At 40.8% G+C, this 19,904-nt stretch overlaps 1 protein-coding gene across 5 annotated transcripts in view; it reads left to right on the forward strand.

Annotated features, from left to right (window-relative positions):
• LOC139691375 (rho GTPase-activating protein 15-like) overlaps positions 1–19,904 on the forward strand; it is a 1,001,962-nt gene that overhangs the window by 480,891 nt on the left and 501,167 nt on the right. For all 5 annotated transcript variants that reach the window (XM_071589170.1, XM_071589169.1, XM_071589171.1 and 2 more), the window contains exon 2: positions 2,989–3,525. In XM_071589170.1, the coding sequence (XP_071445271.1) occupies positions 2,989–3,525 (537 nt within the window). The remainder of the gene's footprint in view (positions 1–2,988; positions 3,526–19,904) is intronic.

Raw genomic sequence — 19,904 nt, forward strand, 5'->3', positions numbered from 1 at the left:
CCCGATCTGGCTCCCTGCGACTTTTTCTTATTCGCTAACATGAAGAAATGGCTCGCGGGAAAAAAATGTAGCTCAAACGAGGAAGTTATCGCCGAGACAGAGACGTATTTTGGAGTGTTCGACAAATCCTATTTTTTAGAGGGGTTAAAAAAAAAATGGCCGGAACGTTGGGGGAAGTGTATCTTTCTAAAAGGGGACTATGTTGAAATAAAAAAAAATGTTTTTGAAGAAATGGTTTCTTCATTTCCAACACGCGTACATATTCAACCGTCCTCGTATATTCATCAGGGATGGGGTGAGAGGAGAGGGGGGCATAGAAGGAGGTTGGGGGAAAAGGGAGGGGAATTCTTTGACAACGGTCATTTCAGAGTCACCGATTCACTTTCAATTTTCTAGCTCTTGTTCCTGAGCATCAATCTCTCGTAGACTGCTATTCAAACGTGAAATGTTTACATTAGGATCATTGGCACTGTCGCAGTTTAAATATGATTGGCAAAAAACTGTCGTAAAGTTCGCAATTATTTTAAAAATCACTAAAACATTCTATAGTCCTTACATTAAAATATCGGGCAGTCCGTCCGACATATACCCTGTCAGAGTGACCACGCCTCTGGGCATAAAAACTATTCTTGGATCAACGGCGCCTTCTTCTTGGAATCAGCGGCGTCTTTGCGCTTAACAGAGTCCACTCGGCAATGCAACAATTTCAGAGTTTAAAAACCATTCGCCTTGACCTAGATTCGAACCCGGAACTCTCGATTTTCGGCCAAGTGCTTTAGCCAGTTAAGCTGTCGAGGAATCCGAAAGCACTCGGCCGGACATTGAAAGTTTCGGGTTCGAATCCCGGTCAAGGCGAATAATTTTTACACTCTGAAATTGTTGCATTGTAATGTACATTTAGCGGATTACTCCATTAAAAGTTACTGTCGCGGTATCTCCCGCATATTTTCGGAATTAGTCTATTTGCATTTAATGGGGACTTAGAAGACACACAGAATACTTCTTCGGATATTTTTATGACACTTCGATTGACGCTGTTAGCTAAAAACGTGTCGAATGTCATTTATTCCCTATCTAATGGGCGTGAGAAGAGATATATTATAAATATCCTATAAATCCAAAAGAGAATATATCAGACTATACGTGGATTACCATTACCATAAGCAATTTCTTAAATTATGTTAACTTCTATATATTAAAATCTACTTTAGACTGTGTTACATTAGATAGACATCGAATAAACGGATGAAAGGTCAAAAGTTTATCAGTAATCAATTTATCGCTCAATGGATGGCGAGTTCGTTTTTGTTTTCATCTCAATATTTTTGGTCGCTCGTGAAAAAAAATATTTTTTGCAGTAATTCCTAATCCCGGTTACCATAAGAACTCATGTATCTCTGTCACCAAGAGATCTTTCACACAGTTATATTATATTTAGTGCAGCAGTTATAGTCATATATGATGTTTACTCTTGTTTACGGACAGTTTATTATAGTAATGGACGAAGTCACAACGAAGTTCAATTAACCTATATATTTCAGCGAACCACCAACGAATTTTATACCTAAACATTTACCACTGGATTATTTAAAGCTGAGTCGTAATTGATAATCCTTTTTAAAATAAAAATAATGGCTTATACATTTAACAAAATGAAATTGCATTAAATGTCGCTCATTCAGATAGAAATAATTGAAATAACCCACATGACCTTCCCGAATGTAGGCCCGTAATTAATTACCTTTACAATGTTAAGTATTCGAAGATAATCACTGGCTGAACCCTGTTGTAATTATCACCTATCGGCTGTTTCTCCTTTGCTGTAACTTTTATTGATTCGGTCACGAATTCTCCTTGTTGTATCCATGGCAACGACATCAATTGTTGAATCATTTCAGATACAAAAGATGGTGTGTTTCATACACTTTATTCTTCATACACACACACATAATTTTGTCCCAATTTTCCCTGTCGATTATGCCAGACGTGTTGTAGTTTTGGAATTTTTTTATTTTTTAAGACTATTTCGTATTGCTTTGTGCTGAAATCTAATGTGTTTGATGCATATGCTGCTGTGTGCAGATCATGAAAGAAAGTGAAATATTTTACAATGGAATACAGGTCCATTGAATTTTGTTCAATATTTTCCTATAAATTCTTGGGGTTCAATTTTAAAATAAATTTCCATCGGTCGCTACATGCCCGAAATTTCGATTTTCAGCTTGTATCTATCTCTCAAAGCATCGAATTTCTTCTTGTTGTTACGGGATAAACTCAGGTTCGACGTAATGCGTGAGGAATGTCGAAAGGTGAATCACCACCTCTTGACGATGGACCCCCATCCTCCCCATCTTCGACCTTAGTTAAGCGGGATCGTCGTCGTCATGGAGATGGTGAAGTCACTTCGCTCGGTCATGATTGTTGTTGTTGTTCCCTTCTACGTTCGTGATTGGTAACGGGGGGGGGATGGGGATGGGTTGATGGGTATCTTATTAAGTTGAACCGGTTTTTGATTCTCTTTTTTTTCTCCAATTTTTCTTTGAACGCATTAAGGGTGGTTAGAGGTGATGAATATTAATCTCTTAAGAAAAGTATTCTGTCAAAATCGTTCCTAAAAGCCTTCAGATGAGGCTTACAAGAGAAAAAACCTCCGTCTTTCATCAGTCTGACTTTCGAAGTTTCATACAAATGTCTTCCTTCGCCTCGTTTTTCCTTTTTCTGAGATGTTTTGTGTATGCAAGTAGATGAACTATGAGTTTCCTACGAACTGATAGTTGAAGTTGGAATTAGCCCCCCTACCCTGATGAGTGAATTTCACTCGCCGTATAGGGCTTAGTACTGGGTGCACCCTACCATTACCTAAAAAACTGAATTTCGGGTCTGTTTGCTGTGTTTAAAGTTTTTTACGTACACGTCTGCTCATACGATATCTTGTTTATGCATGTAGAGATTGTCCACGTAATTGAATGCGCTCTTCTCTTCCAACAGGTGGCGGCCCATTCGACGTCCACCCTTATGACCCCGTCTTCCTCCTCGTCCTCCCCGGCCTCCGCCGCCAACACCACCAACACCACCACTCTCCCCCGCCTCCTCCGGCCCCCCTCGTCCCCCCTGCGGGCCCGCTCCTCCCCGTCGACGCCCACCCTGCCTACGGCCTCCGCCCACCATCATCACCATCACCACCACCACCGGCCCATCACCCCGCCACCCTCCATCCCCGTGCCCTGCCCCTCGGTCCCGCCCCCGCCGGACGCCGCCTCCTCTTCCTCCTCCGCCTCCTCGTCGCCCACCTACGTCTCCGCCGCCCCTTTCCCGGAGGCGCCCACCATCGCCCTGCCCCCGCCCAGCCGACCCGTCTCCTCCTCGTCCCTGCTCCCACCACCCTCTCCGACGCAAGAACAACAGGCCGTGAGGCAGCTGTCCAACGGCTGGGCCGAGTACTCTGACGCCTCCGGCAGGACCTTCTTCCACAACGGGGACACGGGCGAGAAAAGCTGGAAACCCCCGAGGAGGAGGACCAGGAAGGTCAGTCACTCTTTCATCTTTACTGGTTCGGAGACTTCGAACTACAGTACTGCATTGCATGTGTTGAAGTTTCCAGGTTTAGCTCGGGATGTCGTCCACTGTCACCTCAGTTTTCTAATTTTAGCCGGAAATATAAATCTGGGAGATACCGGAATGTACTGTTGTTACCTAGGTTCCGATGAGTAACTAGTTGTATGGGTATATTTCTACTTGTTTCTGATACCTTTTTCCTAAATACATGTACATTTGTGCTGAAAAAGACCTAGAGATCAGGGTATATTTTTGGACAAATTAACTGATATTGTGGTGATATGATGGTCCAGTAAGTAGAGCGCTGGTCTACTGAATGGAGGTCCCGGTTTCGATTCCCAGGAACGCTATTGGGTACCCTCAGCTCTGCCCAAACTCTGTGTAATTGTTAGGGTACGAGGTCTTCATAGAAAATTATGGGTGTGGTAGGGAATAAGGAGCTGCCACCACCCTTTTTACCCAGTTATTTTGTGTATTTCACAATTCGTTTAGATTTAGTCATAGATCAACAAAGTGATAGCCGAGCTCAACCCTCACCGATCAAACCATCGGGTTGATTACAGTAGTAATCTTACTTATACCAGGATCTATGCCCTACATATCTAGGTATTTAGGGGAAGTAGAAATTACGGTACATCAGTATTCGCACACAGTATCTCTGTCCAAAATACTACTAAGGTGTGTGACCAAAAAACTAACAACAAACATCTATGCCGATACGTGTTTTCTTTTTCTTGGCACAATCTGGGATCCTAGGTCTGAGTATCAGTCTTTGCCCTTGTTTATTTTATCTATGCCCCATTACCTACTTAAATTTAATTTTTAATACACTATTAAAATAGTAGTGGTAATTAAATTTCCCGGTAAAAGGCGGCTATCGATCTTAAGATCGATCTTACGGTGAGGAAAGGTCCTGTTCCGTCCACTGGAGAGAATAGGTCCTATTCCGGGACGTACCCGGAACAAGAAAGTTGCTGTGAATCTTAGTGATTGTCTTCACCCCATAATAGCCCCAGATCTCTTTGGCTAGCGTTCCGTCGCTTTTAGGTCCAAATGCATAGAAATATCAATTTTTCCTCAACATCAGTCATGTAGTAAGATTTGGTGCTTTCCCGGCGTATCTGCTTGATGAAGTTTTCTCGGGTCTTCCACCGGGCCAAACCCCTGACCCGGTGGAAGACCCGAGAAAACTTCATCAATCAGTCATGTAGCATGTATGTATTTTGAATATAATCTATAGGAACGTGGTTTAAGAACTTGGCGTCGCAATCAATTTCCAAAGGACCTCAAATCGGTATAGTTTTAGCTTTTCATAGGAAGCAAATAATGAGCTCTTGATTTTGATTACTGGGTGTTATGGACATGGCTTTTGTCATTAGCGGATACTCTATCGTAATTATATCGAGTATGCTTTAAGTATTTTTTCCACTGGCCCCTTCCATATTTTTGGGGCCAACCATTTGCCTCCGTTTCTCTTTTTCTGTCGAATCGGAGAGAATGTTCCCTCTCCTGAAATTATCCTTCATCACTCGAGTAAGTGTAGATGAGAAACATGACCCGGAGAAAGGTTATCGGTCGTTGGCCAGAGGCAACGTTAGCACATTCAACTAACTAGTCATAATCTGATTACTTCAGCGATAGCGTCGTTTTCCCCTTGGGAGAGGTAGGAGCTTTTATGAATCAGGCTGGACGCTGTCAAGTATACTGCAGCTAGTGGAATAATCCTTTTGCCCAAACGGGAGCGGGGCTGGGGTGGATCGGTTGTGGACATCTATAAACAAATTTCAAGACTCACAAAGGGCAGACCTATACGTATCATAGTTTACTCTGAAGGGAAATTGCAAATGTGCTTGTATTCCTTGCTCGCCTTTCCATTTAAAGGAAAACATAATCAAAACAGATACTATTTCCAGTTTATTTCCTGATTTTCCAGGTGATTGGCTCTTTTAGTGTTTAATATCTCATACTCGGCTTTCACAAGGAGGAGGGAGTTGATGACAGGGACGTTGAGTAAGGATATTAAGAAAAGACTCGTAAAAACTTTGATATGGAGCGTAGCTATGTACGGTACGGAAACGTGGTCATTGAAGCAGGAGGATAGACGTAGATTGGAGGCTTTTGAAATGTGGGTGTGGAGAAGAATGGAGAAGGTGAAATGGACAGAGAAGAAAACAAATGAGGAAGTACTTGGTATGGTGGGCGAAGAGAGGGGTTTGTTGGGAGAAATCCTATGGAGGCAGGAAAAGTGGATGAATGGGGTATTGACCGGCAGTGGGATGTTGAAGACTGTGATGGAGGGGAGAATGTTGGGCAAACGAGGAAAGGGAAGGAACAGGATAGGGATGTTGGACGGGATGAAGGGAGGAAGAAAGTACTCTGAGATGAAGAGGGACCTGATATAGAGTAGGATGATGGATTTTGTGTTTTGTTGGGAGTAATAAAATATTTATTTGGTAGTTTTGTCCATCCAAAAACCTACCTTAACCGGTAGATTACCTCATAATAAAAATAATATTGTACAACACCCTATTGCTAATTAATACGCTTTCCATCCACTTTTTCTGCCTCCTTAGGATTTTTCTCAACAATCCTCTCTTTGTCTCTTCTTTGCTTAGAACCTCTCTTTTTTTATTCTATCTATTCGTTTAACTTTGTCCATACCTTTCAATACCCTTATCCCAAAACCCTCCAATCTACGCATATTCTCTTGCTCCAACGACCATGTTTCTGAGCCTTAAAAGACTATACAGCTCATTAAAATTTTCAAAATCTTTTCTTATCATCCTAACTGAACGCCTCTTCCGTGAATTCCCTCCTCCTATTTAATGCTTCTTTTCCCGATCTCTGTTCCTCTTTTTATGCCCCTACTACTATTTTTACTATCTCGGATTAAATACTCTCTATACAGGTAAATAATTCCATTTCTCAGGTAACCTTTCCGCAATCAGTTTCATAATTCAACTGGATTTATTTATCTAGTGAAGAGCAGAGCTCTAAATTGATTTGTTATCTATGTATACAAGGAGGGGATAAACTTTAAAATTACAAGAAAGCTGCCTGCCATATAGATACAGGGATCAACCATGTTGGATTGGGAAAGAGGTACTATAAGGGCAACGGAAGATATGATCACATACAGACTGGAAACGGCATAATGGTGAAAATAAAATTGAAAGATCAAGTAACACAGTACTTCCAAGTGTGGATGAAGATTGAAGTCAATTGAGGGGACACACGAGAAGATGAAGAAAAGGGAAACAAGTAGGAAGAACTCTTAAGGCGCCATGGATGGCATTGTTAAGGCGCCAGGAAACGTTCTTTTCCCCTGCCGTGGAAGTCCCTTAATTCTGTAATCGAGGCTAATAGCTATCGGAAAATATTTACTATATATTCATTAGAACGATTTTGAAATGTTGGCCACGGTCTACCAATCGTAAGTGGTCCATATTCGAATCCAGTTACGCATTTATTTTTCAGAAATTTAATTTTTTGATCTGTAATTTCATCTTCGCTCTGTGAGTGATTTTTAACCTAGCTCCTCTAATAATTTTTATACGCTCTCCAGTTTATTATAACAACGTTTAGATTAACTACATAAAATAATATTTCCTTAAGCCTCTAAGGGTTTTTCACACCACTGTAAAAGTAGAAAAGAAGGGTAAGATTAAGATTTGTGCGGTGATTTATGGGGAAAGTTAATCCCTCGCCAGTGATTAAACACATTCAAAATATAAGAACGTTCACATTAACACAGGGTGGAGGGGGTGTTACCCGGATATGTTTACAAGGAAATTAATCCTATTGCCAGGGACCGTACTTGGGAATTAGCAAATAACACAGTCACACTGGTTAGCCCAGGATGGTTTCCGGAGAAGTTTTTACCTCGCCAGGGAGCCACCTTAACCTCTTTAAGTGTTAACTAGAAAAACACCGAAGAGGTTTACAAAGGATTTAATCCAGACGGCTGGGACCTGCTTCGAGCTTGCGGTACCATGGCACGGGGTCTATCCGAAATCTCTCCTGAAAGGCTAGGCCAATGAAAAATATAAGTACATTTACGTTTACATCTGAAGTCATAAAGTATTTTAGCCTGAAATACCTTAGAACACCTCAGAAGAGAATTCTAAATCTGCTGATCTAGGTACACTATTCCAGTGATGATTCAACCAATCTATCTTTAGTTCAATCTTCAACTTTTATAACTGGATTTTTGCACGGATTTGTATTGAGAGGTCTGATAAGAACTGGTTTATGGTCAATAAATAAATGGCTTCTTGATCATTCTATGAACTCTCTCCCTGTGGGAACTAGTTGTGAATCGGCGGAGGTCTATATGTTACGTATATTGGGTTCGAATGGATTTTGTCACAGTCTCCTTGCTCACCGCCTCTCAAGTTTCGGTGAATGACTTCCGCAACTCACGAGAAAGGCATTCCTTTATTTTGAAGTGACTTTTCCAAATCAAAGGTGCGTACCAGTGAAGACGTACATTGTGCGCCTCGGCGATTGATTTGAAAGGAGATAAAATTTCGTTTCCGGCGATGAGTGGGTAAGTTCTTATCGCGAATATTGTTATCACTTTTTTATTTGGCAAAGAGTATAAAAAAATCGATCCTTCAATATCCCATGCTGTTTTAATGCTGGGCGAGTTTATCTCTTCCCCCCCCCTCCCCTATTTCCTTCCCCCCCACCCAACTCCCTCTCTCTCCTATTCATCATTCGCCATTCGTGATTCGCTTTCACGCCACACTGACATTGTTAATTCGCTAGCCGGCTGAGAAGGAAGGATAAGTTTGCAGCCATGGTTACCGTGCGGTTTCATTTTCAGGTTAGTCATTGTTTCATTCGATCGTCAAATGGCGTCATCGTTCAATGGACTCTTCTTCGGGTTCAAATTCTTCGGGCCTTTACTTTTCTTAATTTTTCCGATAGATTTGAACTACGAAGTGGAAATTAAGATTAGGATGTTCGCGGATGACACAGTGATTCATCGAGAGATATCTGGGGATTAGGATCATTTAATTCTACCAGAGGATCTAGATTGCATTGCTAAATGGGAATTGTCATTAAATCTTAATAAATGGTTGGTTGTAAAATCGTTTAAAAGATCAACGGGATTTGTTTAATAATTAGCTGGAGTTGACCTAGAATTAGTTGATTCAGTAAAATATCTAGGAATTACAATCACCAAAGATTTATCTTGGAGGGCCTACATACGTAAAATCTGCGGGCAAGCATATAAAAAATTGGGATATATTAGACGAATTGTTGGCAGGAGTGACCCCAAGTTCAAGGAACGTTGTCATCACGCTCTTGTAAGGCCTCATTTAGAATATTATCGTAGTGTATGGGATCCGACTGGAAAAGTCTCGCCTCGTTCAGGAAATGTCGAAGGTTCAACGCCAAGCAGCCCGTTTCAGTTTAAAAACTGTTACAATAAAACGATAAGCGTCACAGAAATGTTTATGGAGTTTGGGTAGGAATCATTAGAAGAAAGACGATTCAATGCTAGGTTTAAATTACTTAATAAATTAATATCCGAATGTTTCAGCACCAAGGTCTCGCAAATTATTCGCACTCTTACATAACATTGGTCGCTTGGATCATGCATATACAATTCGTGAAATAGATGCCAGATCTAGCAGACTCAAGGACTTCTTCTTCCCACCGATAATACGGGATAGCAAGTATAGGGTAATAGGCAGTAAAAATTCTACTTGCCACCCTCAGCGTCTAGGGAATAATTATTTCTACTAAAATTCATGCTCTTTCACTAACCTCGTGTGTTTTGTTATCATAACCCATTCTTTCCGAATGACCTCATTAGTGTTCTGTTCATCTGTTTTTAAGTCTCCCTTTCAATCCATCGTCCCTCTCCGCGGGGGGATCTTCCTTTGTTTTGTTAATATTGATTCTCATCCCATACCAGTCGCACTGAATTTCCAATTCACTCAGCAATGCTTGCAACCCCTTGGCTGACTGACAAACTAGAACAAATTCCAAAGAAACTGCGGGAGATGCCGCAACAGTAACTTTTAACGGAGTCATCCGCTAATGTGCATTTCAATGCAACAATTTCAGAGTGTAAAAATCATTCGCCTTGACTGTTCGATCCCAGTCAAGGCGAATGATTTTTACACTTTAAAATTGTTGCATTGAAATGCACATTAGCGGATGACTCCGTGAAAAGTTACTGTTGCGGCATCTCCCGCAGTTTCTTTGGAATTTGTCAAAGTATAAACACCATGAGTGTTTAAATTTGGCTTTAACCTCGTGGACTGTGGCGCGTCGCGAACGACTACGAATGCCTGTGACATTGTATGTACGGTATTTCGTCACAACACCTTGTTCCTTTAAAAGCCCAAAAATTTCAGAGAAAAAAAATTTCATAGTTTAAGAGGACGCCTCGATAGCTTAAGTGGCTAAAGCACTCGACCGGACATTAAGGGACCCGGGTTCGAATCCTGGTCAAGGTGAATGATTTTTACACTCTGAAATCGTTGCATTGGAATGCACATTAGCGGATGACTCTGTTGAAAGTTACTGTTGCGGCATCTCCCGCATTTTCTTTGGAAAAAATCTCTGACACAAAAAAAAGAAAAAAAATCCCCATCTTATCGACATCATTTTCCGAATCAACAAGAAAAAAAATCAAAAATTAAGCTGCTACTTACAATTTTACACATTACATTAATCAAATTATTACATCAATTGTATACATCTTTTCTTAAAAGTCTTTACCCCTGTTAGGAAAGGGTTCGAATAGTATTGCAGGTGAAGTGTTCCAATCAACAATTGTTTTGTTAAGAAAAGAAACATTTTTTTATTCGTTCTTTGTGCGCCCAGAGTTAGGGATGATTCTTCGGTCGGTTGACTGGCGTCTTTCTATTCTTCCCTTTCCATAACCCTGATAAAATTCTTCCCGACGGACACTCCTATTTACTCTGCCTTCGCCTTTTTTCTTTCTCTTGGCGTTTTCTCTTCTGTTATCCCCCTAGAAAACCCATTGCTGCGTCTTAGGGAGAGCCAAACCCATCAGGGGGCCGTTTCTCAAATGCACATGTCAAGTCACCAGTCCTAGTAAAGTTCGCGCACGGCGTTTGCTGTTTAATAATAGATAATGCAAAACTCGTTGCCTGGACACATTAAAACCGTTTAAACGCGATACTTATTTCAGTTACTGAAATAAGGATTTTAAATGTTATATTGGATGGAAACTCGGTGTTAAGTCTCGTATGAACCATTACCATGACATGATACCTCCTACCGTAGTACGATGGGGCTAATCTTACATTTTCAGCCACACTGCTAAAGAAGCCTCCTTCCAATTTTTTGCAAGAATTTCAATCTGTAATTTAACCTTCGCTCCATTGAGTGATTCTCAGCCTAGCTGCTCTAATATTTTGGATATGCTACTAAGTTTATCGTAACTATGTTTTACCAATCTAGCACCTATCTACGCTGCACGCGATCCAATTCGGCAATCAATCCAACTTCGTGATGATCCCATTTATAATATCAGCATGTTCTAAATGAGGCCTAACCAACGGCAGATTTCTTTTTGACCTTTTCATCACATTTACTAAGTACTCTTCTAATAAATCCTAATTTTTTGTTAGCTTGTCCACATATTCCCCGTATGTGTTTCACGCGAGAGAGATCGTGAGTGAGGGTAATGCCTACGTACTTAATTGAAATTTATGTCTATGCACTTTTTAAAGTTTAATTATGATTGCCAAGTGTCGGAATGAATGCAGGTAGAAGAAATGAAATAAGGAAGATAGATTCCAGGACAGATAGGTACGAATATTCATTCTTCCCCCGAACAATCAGGAATCATAATAGCAAGAAACCGAAGACACTTAAGAAATATTAAAAACATTGAATTTACAAGTCGGAACAAAATTAAACATTGCAAAGATGTTGGGTATAATTTCAGGTGCATGTGTGTGTTAGTTGGTAGTTGTGTGAGTGTTTGCTTGTGTGTGGGGTGTAAGTGTTCTGGCATGAATGTATGCCATGTTTTTTTTTGGATATATGATTTTGTGGTTATTGCATGCGGTTTTTTTTTCTTTTTCTTTTCTAAATTACGAGTGGTGTCCTAACACCCCCCGCCACACGCCCTTGCGGCGGCTTGCGGGGTATTAAGTAGATATAGATGTAGGAATACAGAATTGAAGAAGAGTTTGTTATGTAATGGGGCTTTAGGTTTATTTATTTATTTTTAATTAATTTATTTATGTACCCTAGATAATAACGAGCAACAATGCAATACGCAAGATGCGTAACGACGCTCTTCGTGACAATGATGCTGTGAGAACACTACGTTCTAATGTTTGTCAGAGCAACAATTTGTGTACATTTTCGGGCATCGCGACGACGTATGGCCTTGGAGCGTCGTTACGACTGTGGCCTTGAAGTAATACATATTTTATTAAAGATAAGCCATTCATTCACATATTCTACGGAGATGAACATCCATTAGTTGCATTTGAAAGGTATTTGGGAGGCTTGCGTATTGGCTCGTTAAGTTTGGTGTGTAACTCTAGGTATCCGGGGCCAAAATACCTCAGGCTTGAAGCAAGAGGGAAGAGAAAAACCCTTCATAAAAGATTTACGCGGGACGGAAACATGCCCACCTCCTCCCCCCGTACCTCTCCTCCCCTCCGAAGATAACGCGCCCCGGTGCGATAAATTCCTTTTTGCCCCCACTTTTTTTTAATTTGTTCAGGCATAGGCGTAACTTTCTCAGTGAGCGAGAGTCTAACTTCAAATGCGGTCGAAAAATTGGTCTCGTTCCCGCGACCATCGTGGATGAGAATTACGAATCTCATCCGCTTATAACGCCTCATCCAAAGTATATGACACGCGTGTGCGATTGGTGCCCTCCCTGACTGGAGTATTTAGTGCGTGAATGTGGATGTCCCGAAGTGATACAGGCTTACATACGTGGGATACTTACCTTTTGAGGGAATAGAAAATATCAACATGGAGGATTCAGATGACCTCCCCAAGGTATTCTTGATTGTCAATTTAACCCATTTGCGTAATATCTATAATACGTTACCTCCATAATGAATCTTACGTTAACCCCATTATGTTGCCAGTGTTCTGCAATTGATCTTGTTTCATCATCGCAAAAGGTTTTTACTTCTGAGGATTGGTTCGTTATAAACTATCCGGTATTCATTACACTTTGCCTGCCAATACCTGTCAATATCTCAATTCCGCCACAATACCTCACTTTGGCGTCTTACACAACCCATTTCTGTAATTATTAATCCTTTTCCTCCCCATTATCTCCAAATGTTTCCTTCAATTAAAGGTGCACCTTATGATATCAAGACATACATTTCCATTTACTGTAAGCCTTGCATCTTCAAATCACTGAAAAATCGTCACGAATATAAATATTCTTCCCCTTTGGCCCGTCTGTAACTTATATGGTTTATAGTATCAGTCTTTCTTGTCTTCTCTTAGTTTTATTTAAGGTCATATTCCACACGTAGACAGTAGATATTTATCTAGTTTTATATCCTAGCTTGTATTTTTGCTCTGCTTATTCATCCCCGTCTCCATTCATGTGCACTTTTTCCCCGAGAAATTAAAGAATATAAAAATATCAGCGACTAAAATAAAGCATAAAACAGAGAGCTCTCGTATGAAGAAAAGATTAGTGAAGACTTCGATATTTTGAACATGGTTTTCCACTGTTCGGAAACTTGATCATTGAGGTAAGATGATAGGTGCAGATTGTAGAATTTTAAAAATGTGGTTGTGGAGAAGGGTGAGAAAGGTGGAATGGACAGAAAGGAAAACAAACGAGGAAGTGGCAATGGTATGTTGATAGTAAAGGAGAGAGATGAGTGAGTGTTAGGAGAAATCCAAAGGAGTCAGGGAAGAATGATGTAGTGCATTTTTATTGGTAATGGGATATTGAAGACATAGGTATATATATAAAAATAGAAAAAACATATATATATATTAATGTTTGTGTGTGTATATATATACATATGTATATATATACATATATATTTATATGTGTGTATATATATATATATGTATATATATATATATATATTATATTTAAAGGGGGTATTGACCGGCAGCGGGATGTTGAAGACTGTAATAGAGGGGGGAATGTTAGGCAAACGAGGAAAGGGGAGGGATAGGAAAGGGATGTTGGACAGAATGAAGGGAGGAAGGAAGGGTGCGGAATTGAAGAGGGGTTTATTGTTGTGTGGGTTGTGTTTTGCATGGAGAAGCAAAGGAATTTATGCGATTAAATTTGTGCTCGTACCTAGGCTTTACCCTCACTCACGATCTCTCCTGGATGGAACACATACCGGGAATATGTAGAAAACCAACAAAAATTAGGATTTATCGGAAGAGTGCCGGGTAAATGTGATGAAAAGGTCAAAGAGAAATGTTATCTTTCGCTGTTCAGACCTCATTCAGAGCGATATGCTGCAAATATATGGAATCGTCACGAAGTTGGATTAATTGCCAAATATGATCGCGTGCATCGTAGATAGGAGCTAGATTTGTAAAACGTTGTTATGATAAACTTAGTAGCGTATTCAAAATATCATAGTAGCTAGGCTGGGAATCACTCACGGAGCGAAGGGTAAATTATATATTGAAGCTCTTGCATAAATTGGAAGGATGTGTCTTTAGCAGTGATGTAGAAAATGTATCATTACCCCATCGTAGTACGGTATGGGAGATCATGTAGAACAGATAGATTTAAGATGTCATTTTTTCCACGAACGAAAAGAGATCAGAATAACATTGTCCGACCGCGCTTTGGGGGAAAGATATTGTGGGTCAGACGTAGTCTGTTGTATATTCACCCTCTGCCACACACACAAGTAGTGGCTTAGGGGATACTATGTAAACGAATTTAAAAAATTGAAAGTTTTACGACGTCGGTAGACTAGTGGCTATTAAATTGGACTTCTGACCGAATGGTCAGGGCTCATTTTCCGGGGCTCCCTCTCGATACTCTTAAGCTTCACCCAAGCTTTTGTTTTTTATGGGTACCAGATATTCGTGTGAGGCCACTGAGGGTTAAGATGAACTGCCTTCTTCCTGTTTCAATACCCTATTTAAGTGAGTTTTCGCGTCGCTGGGCTTGGTTTATTAAGCTATTATATCTACTCTCACTTGTGGGGGGAGGTACTGTGGTTGTTGAAGTGAGAATGTCGGTGAAGTAAGGAAGTTGGATGAATAGAGAATTGGAAACCGGGGGAGATGTAAAATATATGTTTCTCAATAATTTTTTAATCTTTAAGTATGGTGTGAAGATGTATTATGTAGCGTATTAAGACAGTATTAGCCATAGGAATGTATCAGGTTCTATTTCGTGATCTGCCTTTTGTAGTAATATTTAAGCAAATAACTTAGTTTGTAATATACAGACCTGTTTTTCATCGTTGATGAACATTTTTTGCCTCCGATTTATTTGTGTTTTTTGACGATATCTCTGCATCGCGCTTATTCGCCACGTGTCTTTCCATTCGCCGTTGAGGTAGGTAATGGTTCGGACTCCCGACTGAAAGTTTTAGAGTCTACCCCACATCCGCCGTCGAATCACGCAGTTTCCAATAAGACCGAGTGGAAGGCATTTTAGTCGCAATCGGGCGTCTGCTGCCATCTGTGTTGGAATTTTGGAAACGGTTCCCGGAAATCAAAACCTCACGCTGGCGCGTGAAAATCTTAAATTCGAGTCGCGTCGTTTGATGGTAAAATTGACAAGAATTTTCCTTAATACGAATTTTGACTAGATTAAATGAAGTTATAATTATTTTCATGGTCGGAATTCTGTCCGTTAAGGTAGGGTTTTGGATTTACACAGCCTTTACAACAAAAGAACGATATATTTACAAGGATCTTCTAACAAAATTCCTGACATACGACGCCGTATTAAACTGTTCTCAAATTCCGATTCATTCCTTCGTAACCCCTTAATTCCATCTAACATTCCTATCTTATTCTTAAACCTTCCTCCCCGTCTAACGTTTTCCCCTTTTATATGTATATTTATTTATTATCAAGTAATCTACCGGTTAAGGTAGGTTTTTGGATGGACGTAATTACTAATTAAATAATTATTGGCCCCTAGCAAAACAAAACATCCTACTCTACATCAGGTCCCTCTTCATCTCTGAGTACTTTTTTCCTCCCTTCATCCACTTTTCCTGCCTCCATAGGATTTCTCCCAACAAACCCCTCTCTTCACCCACCTCACCAAGTACTTCCTCATTTGTTTTATTCTAGGTCCATTTCACCTTCTCCATTGTTCTCCACACCCACATTTCAAAAGCCTCCAGTCTACGTCTATCCTTCTGCTTCAATGACCACGTTTCCGCACCGCACATAGCTACACTCCATATCAAAGTTTTTACGAGTCTTTTCTTAATATCCTAACTCAACGTCCCTGTCATCAACTCCCTCCTCCTTGTGAAAGCCTCTTTGCCTAGCGCAATTCTTCTCCTTACGTCCTTACTACTTTGACCGTGTTGGTCCAAAACACTACCGAGATAAGTAAACTGGTCTACCTGCTCCAGTCTTTACCCTCCTATTTTAATGTTAAGCTTAGCCTTTTTCTTTCTAGAAAATCGCATAACCTTTGTTTTGTTAATATTGATTCTCATCCCATACCAGTCGCACTGAATTTCCAATTCACTCAGCAATGCTTGCAACCCCTTGGCTGACTGACAAACTAGAACAAATTCCAAAGAAACTGCGGGAGATGCCGCAACAGTAACTTTTAACGAAGTCATCCGCTAATGTGCATTTCAATGCAACAATTTCAGAGTGTAAAAATCATTCGCCTTGACTGTTCGATCCCAGTCAAGGCGAATGATTTTTACACTTTAAAATTGTTGCATTGAAATGCACATTAGCGGATGACTCCGTGAAAAGTTACTGTTGCGGCATCTCCCGCAGTTTCTTTGGAATTTGTCAAAGTATAAACACCATGAGTGTTTAAATTTGGCTTTAACCTCGTGGACTGTGGCGCGTCGCGAACGACTACGAATGCCTGTGACATTGTATGTACGGTATTTCGTCACAACACCTTGTTCCTTTAAAAGCCCAAAAATTTCAGAGAAAAAAAATTTCATAGTTTAAGAGGACGCCTCGATAGCTTAAGTGGCTAAAGCACGCGACCGGATATTGAGGGATCTGGGTTCGTATCCCCGTCAAGGCGAATGATTTTTACACTCTGAAATTGTTGCATTGACAAACTAAAGCTTGGTCATCAGCAAAACTAGCTGATTTTACGAATTCCCCGCCCACTTTCATTCCTACCTCCAGTTCTTCCCATGCCTCTTTAATAATTTCCTCTGCATACAGGTTGAACAGCAACGGCGATAATGGGCAACCCTGCCTTACACCTCTTCCTAACATTGCCCATCTGGACTCCCCGAAATTAGTTATTGAATTAATATATTATATATATATATATATATATATTAATGCAATAACTTTTTCAACGTACACGCATGCAAACACCATCATTTCGAAATATCAAAGGCACAAATTGAGTAGCTTCAGGCGTGATGAGATGAAAGTCGAACATAATGAATGACTGACCGTAGCACTTTCCCACTTGATAGCGGAAAATCCAAATGGAACTGGACTGGACTTATCAAGTGGAAAGTGCTCCAATCAGTTATTCATTATCATAGGCACTTCATCTTTTTTCTTCACTTATCTGTACAAACGATACTTTAAGAGTATCGCTGGAAATAGTGAATAGACTTAAAAAGAGGTTATGTTAAAAAATAAATTATGTAGAAAGAATGTCTTGTAAACTTGTTGGATCGGAAGCGGTTGAGACTACACGTGGGGCTACCATTTTAAACGATGAAAATCTTTCATTGAGAGGAAGTCATTGCTATAGTGGGGAGGGAAGCTTGCTGACCCCTTGTAAACCCTTTTCCCAATTATTGCATTATCCCCCCCCCCACCTGACGTTTAATTACGACCTGGGGAGAGGGATAAAGAGACGAATTCGCGCCGAGTATTTTCAAGCAGCAGCAATGAAGTTTCGCGTGAGAGACCCGTGTTTGTTAACCGCGTCTATTTTTACCTCGAAACGGCGTTTCCAAGGATGCCACTTCCTGGAGCACTCTCAAGGATGTCATTTCCCTTTTTCGCCATTTACCCCCGCCTCACCCCCCCTCCCAATCCCATTGTTGTGTGTGTGTGTGTGCGCCATTTTAACAGCGCATGCAGCGTGACCGCTTTCGCCGATTCCACGTGCTTTGATAGAGGTGAGGAAGGTCTTTCGGAGATGGGCGTCGTCGTGTGGCCCGTCATTCCAATCGATCCGAAGGCCGTCGAACGTCCAGAGGTGACCGCGCGTCGAGGCAAGGATGCGCACTGTCGATCTCGGTAATCGCGGTATCCTCAGGGACCGAAGACCCACCCATTCCTCGCATCCACCCCTCTCAATATTCCCATCCTTTCGTCTTCGAAATCGGAAGCACTCCTCTGCCATCACGTTCACGAATGAAACGACTTGGTAGTGCTGAACGCCTTGTTTTTTACCAGCTAAGACCGATTTCGAAAATGACATACTCTTTTTACATCTACATTAATACCCTGCGATCCACTTAAAAAAGTTGTGTATGGCAGGGGGTGCAAGCACCACTAGGTGAGATGGTTAACGGATATGGGAGAGGAAGGCTGTTCAAAGGGTTTGAAAAAGGGAAAAAATGTTCACCAAAAAACGAGAAAAAACGTGAAAATCTCATTTCATGCCGGTGAAAATTTTAGTTCTAAACAATTTTTAATTTAACTCACTGAAAAACTTCTTTGATATACGAAAAAGGAGGGAATAAAAATGAAAAGGTCTTCTATTTTTGAGTAAGTCATCGACAGCTTGGTTAAATGACTTACAAAATTAGCTCAGTGCTTTTGTAAGCAGCTTGTATGAGTGGCGAACCACTTGAGAAAGTAACATAAATGTGTATTTTTGTATCTGTAGTACCCTGCAAGCCTACGCTATGGTGTGTCAAAGGAATTGAATACACACCACACTAAATTTGACCCGAATATTTTTACCCCTACCGCGGTCGGACAACGTTATTCTGATCCTTTATCGTTCGTGAAAAATATGACTCTTAAATCTATTAATTCTACACTTAATCTATCTAATTTTATTTACATGACCTCTCCTACCGAAATATGATGGGCGTAATAATAAATTTTTAAACTCACTGCTAAAGAAACTTCCTTCAAATTCATTTGAAAGAGATTCAATCTATAATTTAACCTTCGCTCCATTGAGTGATTTCCAACCTAGTTCTTCTAGTATTTTGGATGCCCTATCAAGTTTATAATAGCAATGTTTACAAATCTAGCTCCTCTACGCTGCATGTGATCCAATTCCGCAATTAATCCAGCTTCATGAGGATCCCATTTATACTAGCAGAATATTCTAAATGAGGCCTAACCAACGACATATAGCATTTCTCTTTAACCTTTTCCTCACATTTACCCAGTACTCTTCTAATAAATCCTAATTTTTTGTTGGCTTGTCCTTGTATTCCCCGTATTTTTCACCCAGGAGAGGACATGAGTAAGAGTAACGCCCAAGTATTTAATCGATTCTCTCGTAGGCCCATCTTCATCTCCGTATACTTCCATTCTCCCTTCATCCCGTCCAATGTCCCCATCCTGTTGCTCCCCATTCCTCGCTTGCCTAACACTCTCCTCTCTATTACAGTCTTCAACATCCCACTGCCGATCAATATGCTTTTCTTCCATAATTCCTGCCTCTTGTGATTTCTCCAAACAATCTGCTGTCCTCCTCCACCATTCCTTGCGCTTCCTCAATTGTTTTTCCATTCTGTCCACTTCATCATCTCCATCCTTCTCCACACCCACATTTCAAAAGCCTCCAATCTATTTCTATCATCCTGCTTCAGTGACCACGTTTCCGCGCCGTACGTAGCTACCCTACATATCAAAGTTTTTACAAGTATTTTCTTAAAATCCTTACTCAACGTCCCCGTCTTAAATCCCTCTTCTTAGTGAAAGCTTCTTAGCTTAACGCAATTCTTCTTCTTATGTTCATACTGTGGGTCACGATAGTCGAGGGGTTAGAGCGTTGGACTACTGACCGCAGGGCCCGAGTTCGATTCCGGCAAGCATCTCTGGACATCTGCAGCTCCACCCAAGCTTTGTGATTTTTCGGGTACCAGATCTTCCTTGGAAACCATAACGTGCACAGGGAAAGGAACTTGCTCCCCTACCCTGATGTGTGAATTTCACACGCCGTCGGGCTTAGTACTGGGTGAGCTCTACCAACACCTACCAAACCGTCCTTCGGGTTG

Source organism: Hetaerina americana, unplaced genomic scaffold, assembly GCF_022747635.1.
Source record: "Hetaerina americana unplaced genomic scaffold, ioHetAmer1.1.p SCAF_33, whole genome shotgun sequence".
Classification (NCBI taxonomy): domain Eukaryota; kingdom Metazoa; phylum Arthropoda; class Insecta; order Odonata; family Calopterygidae; genus Hetaerina; species Hetaerina americana.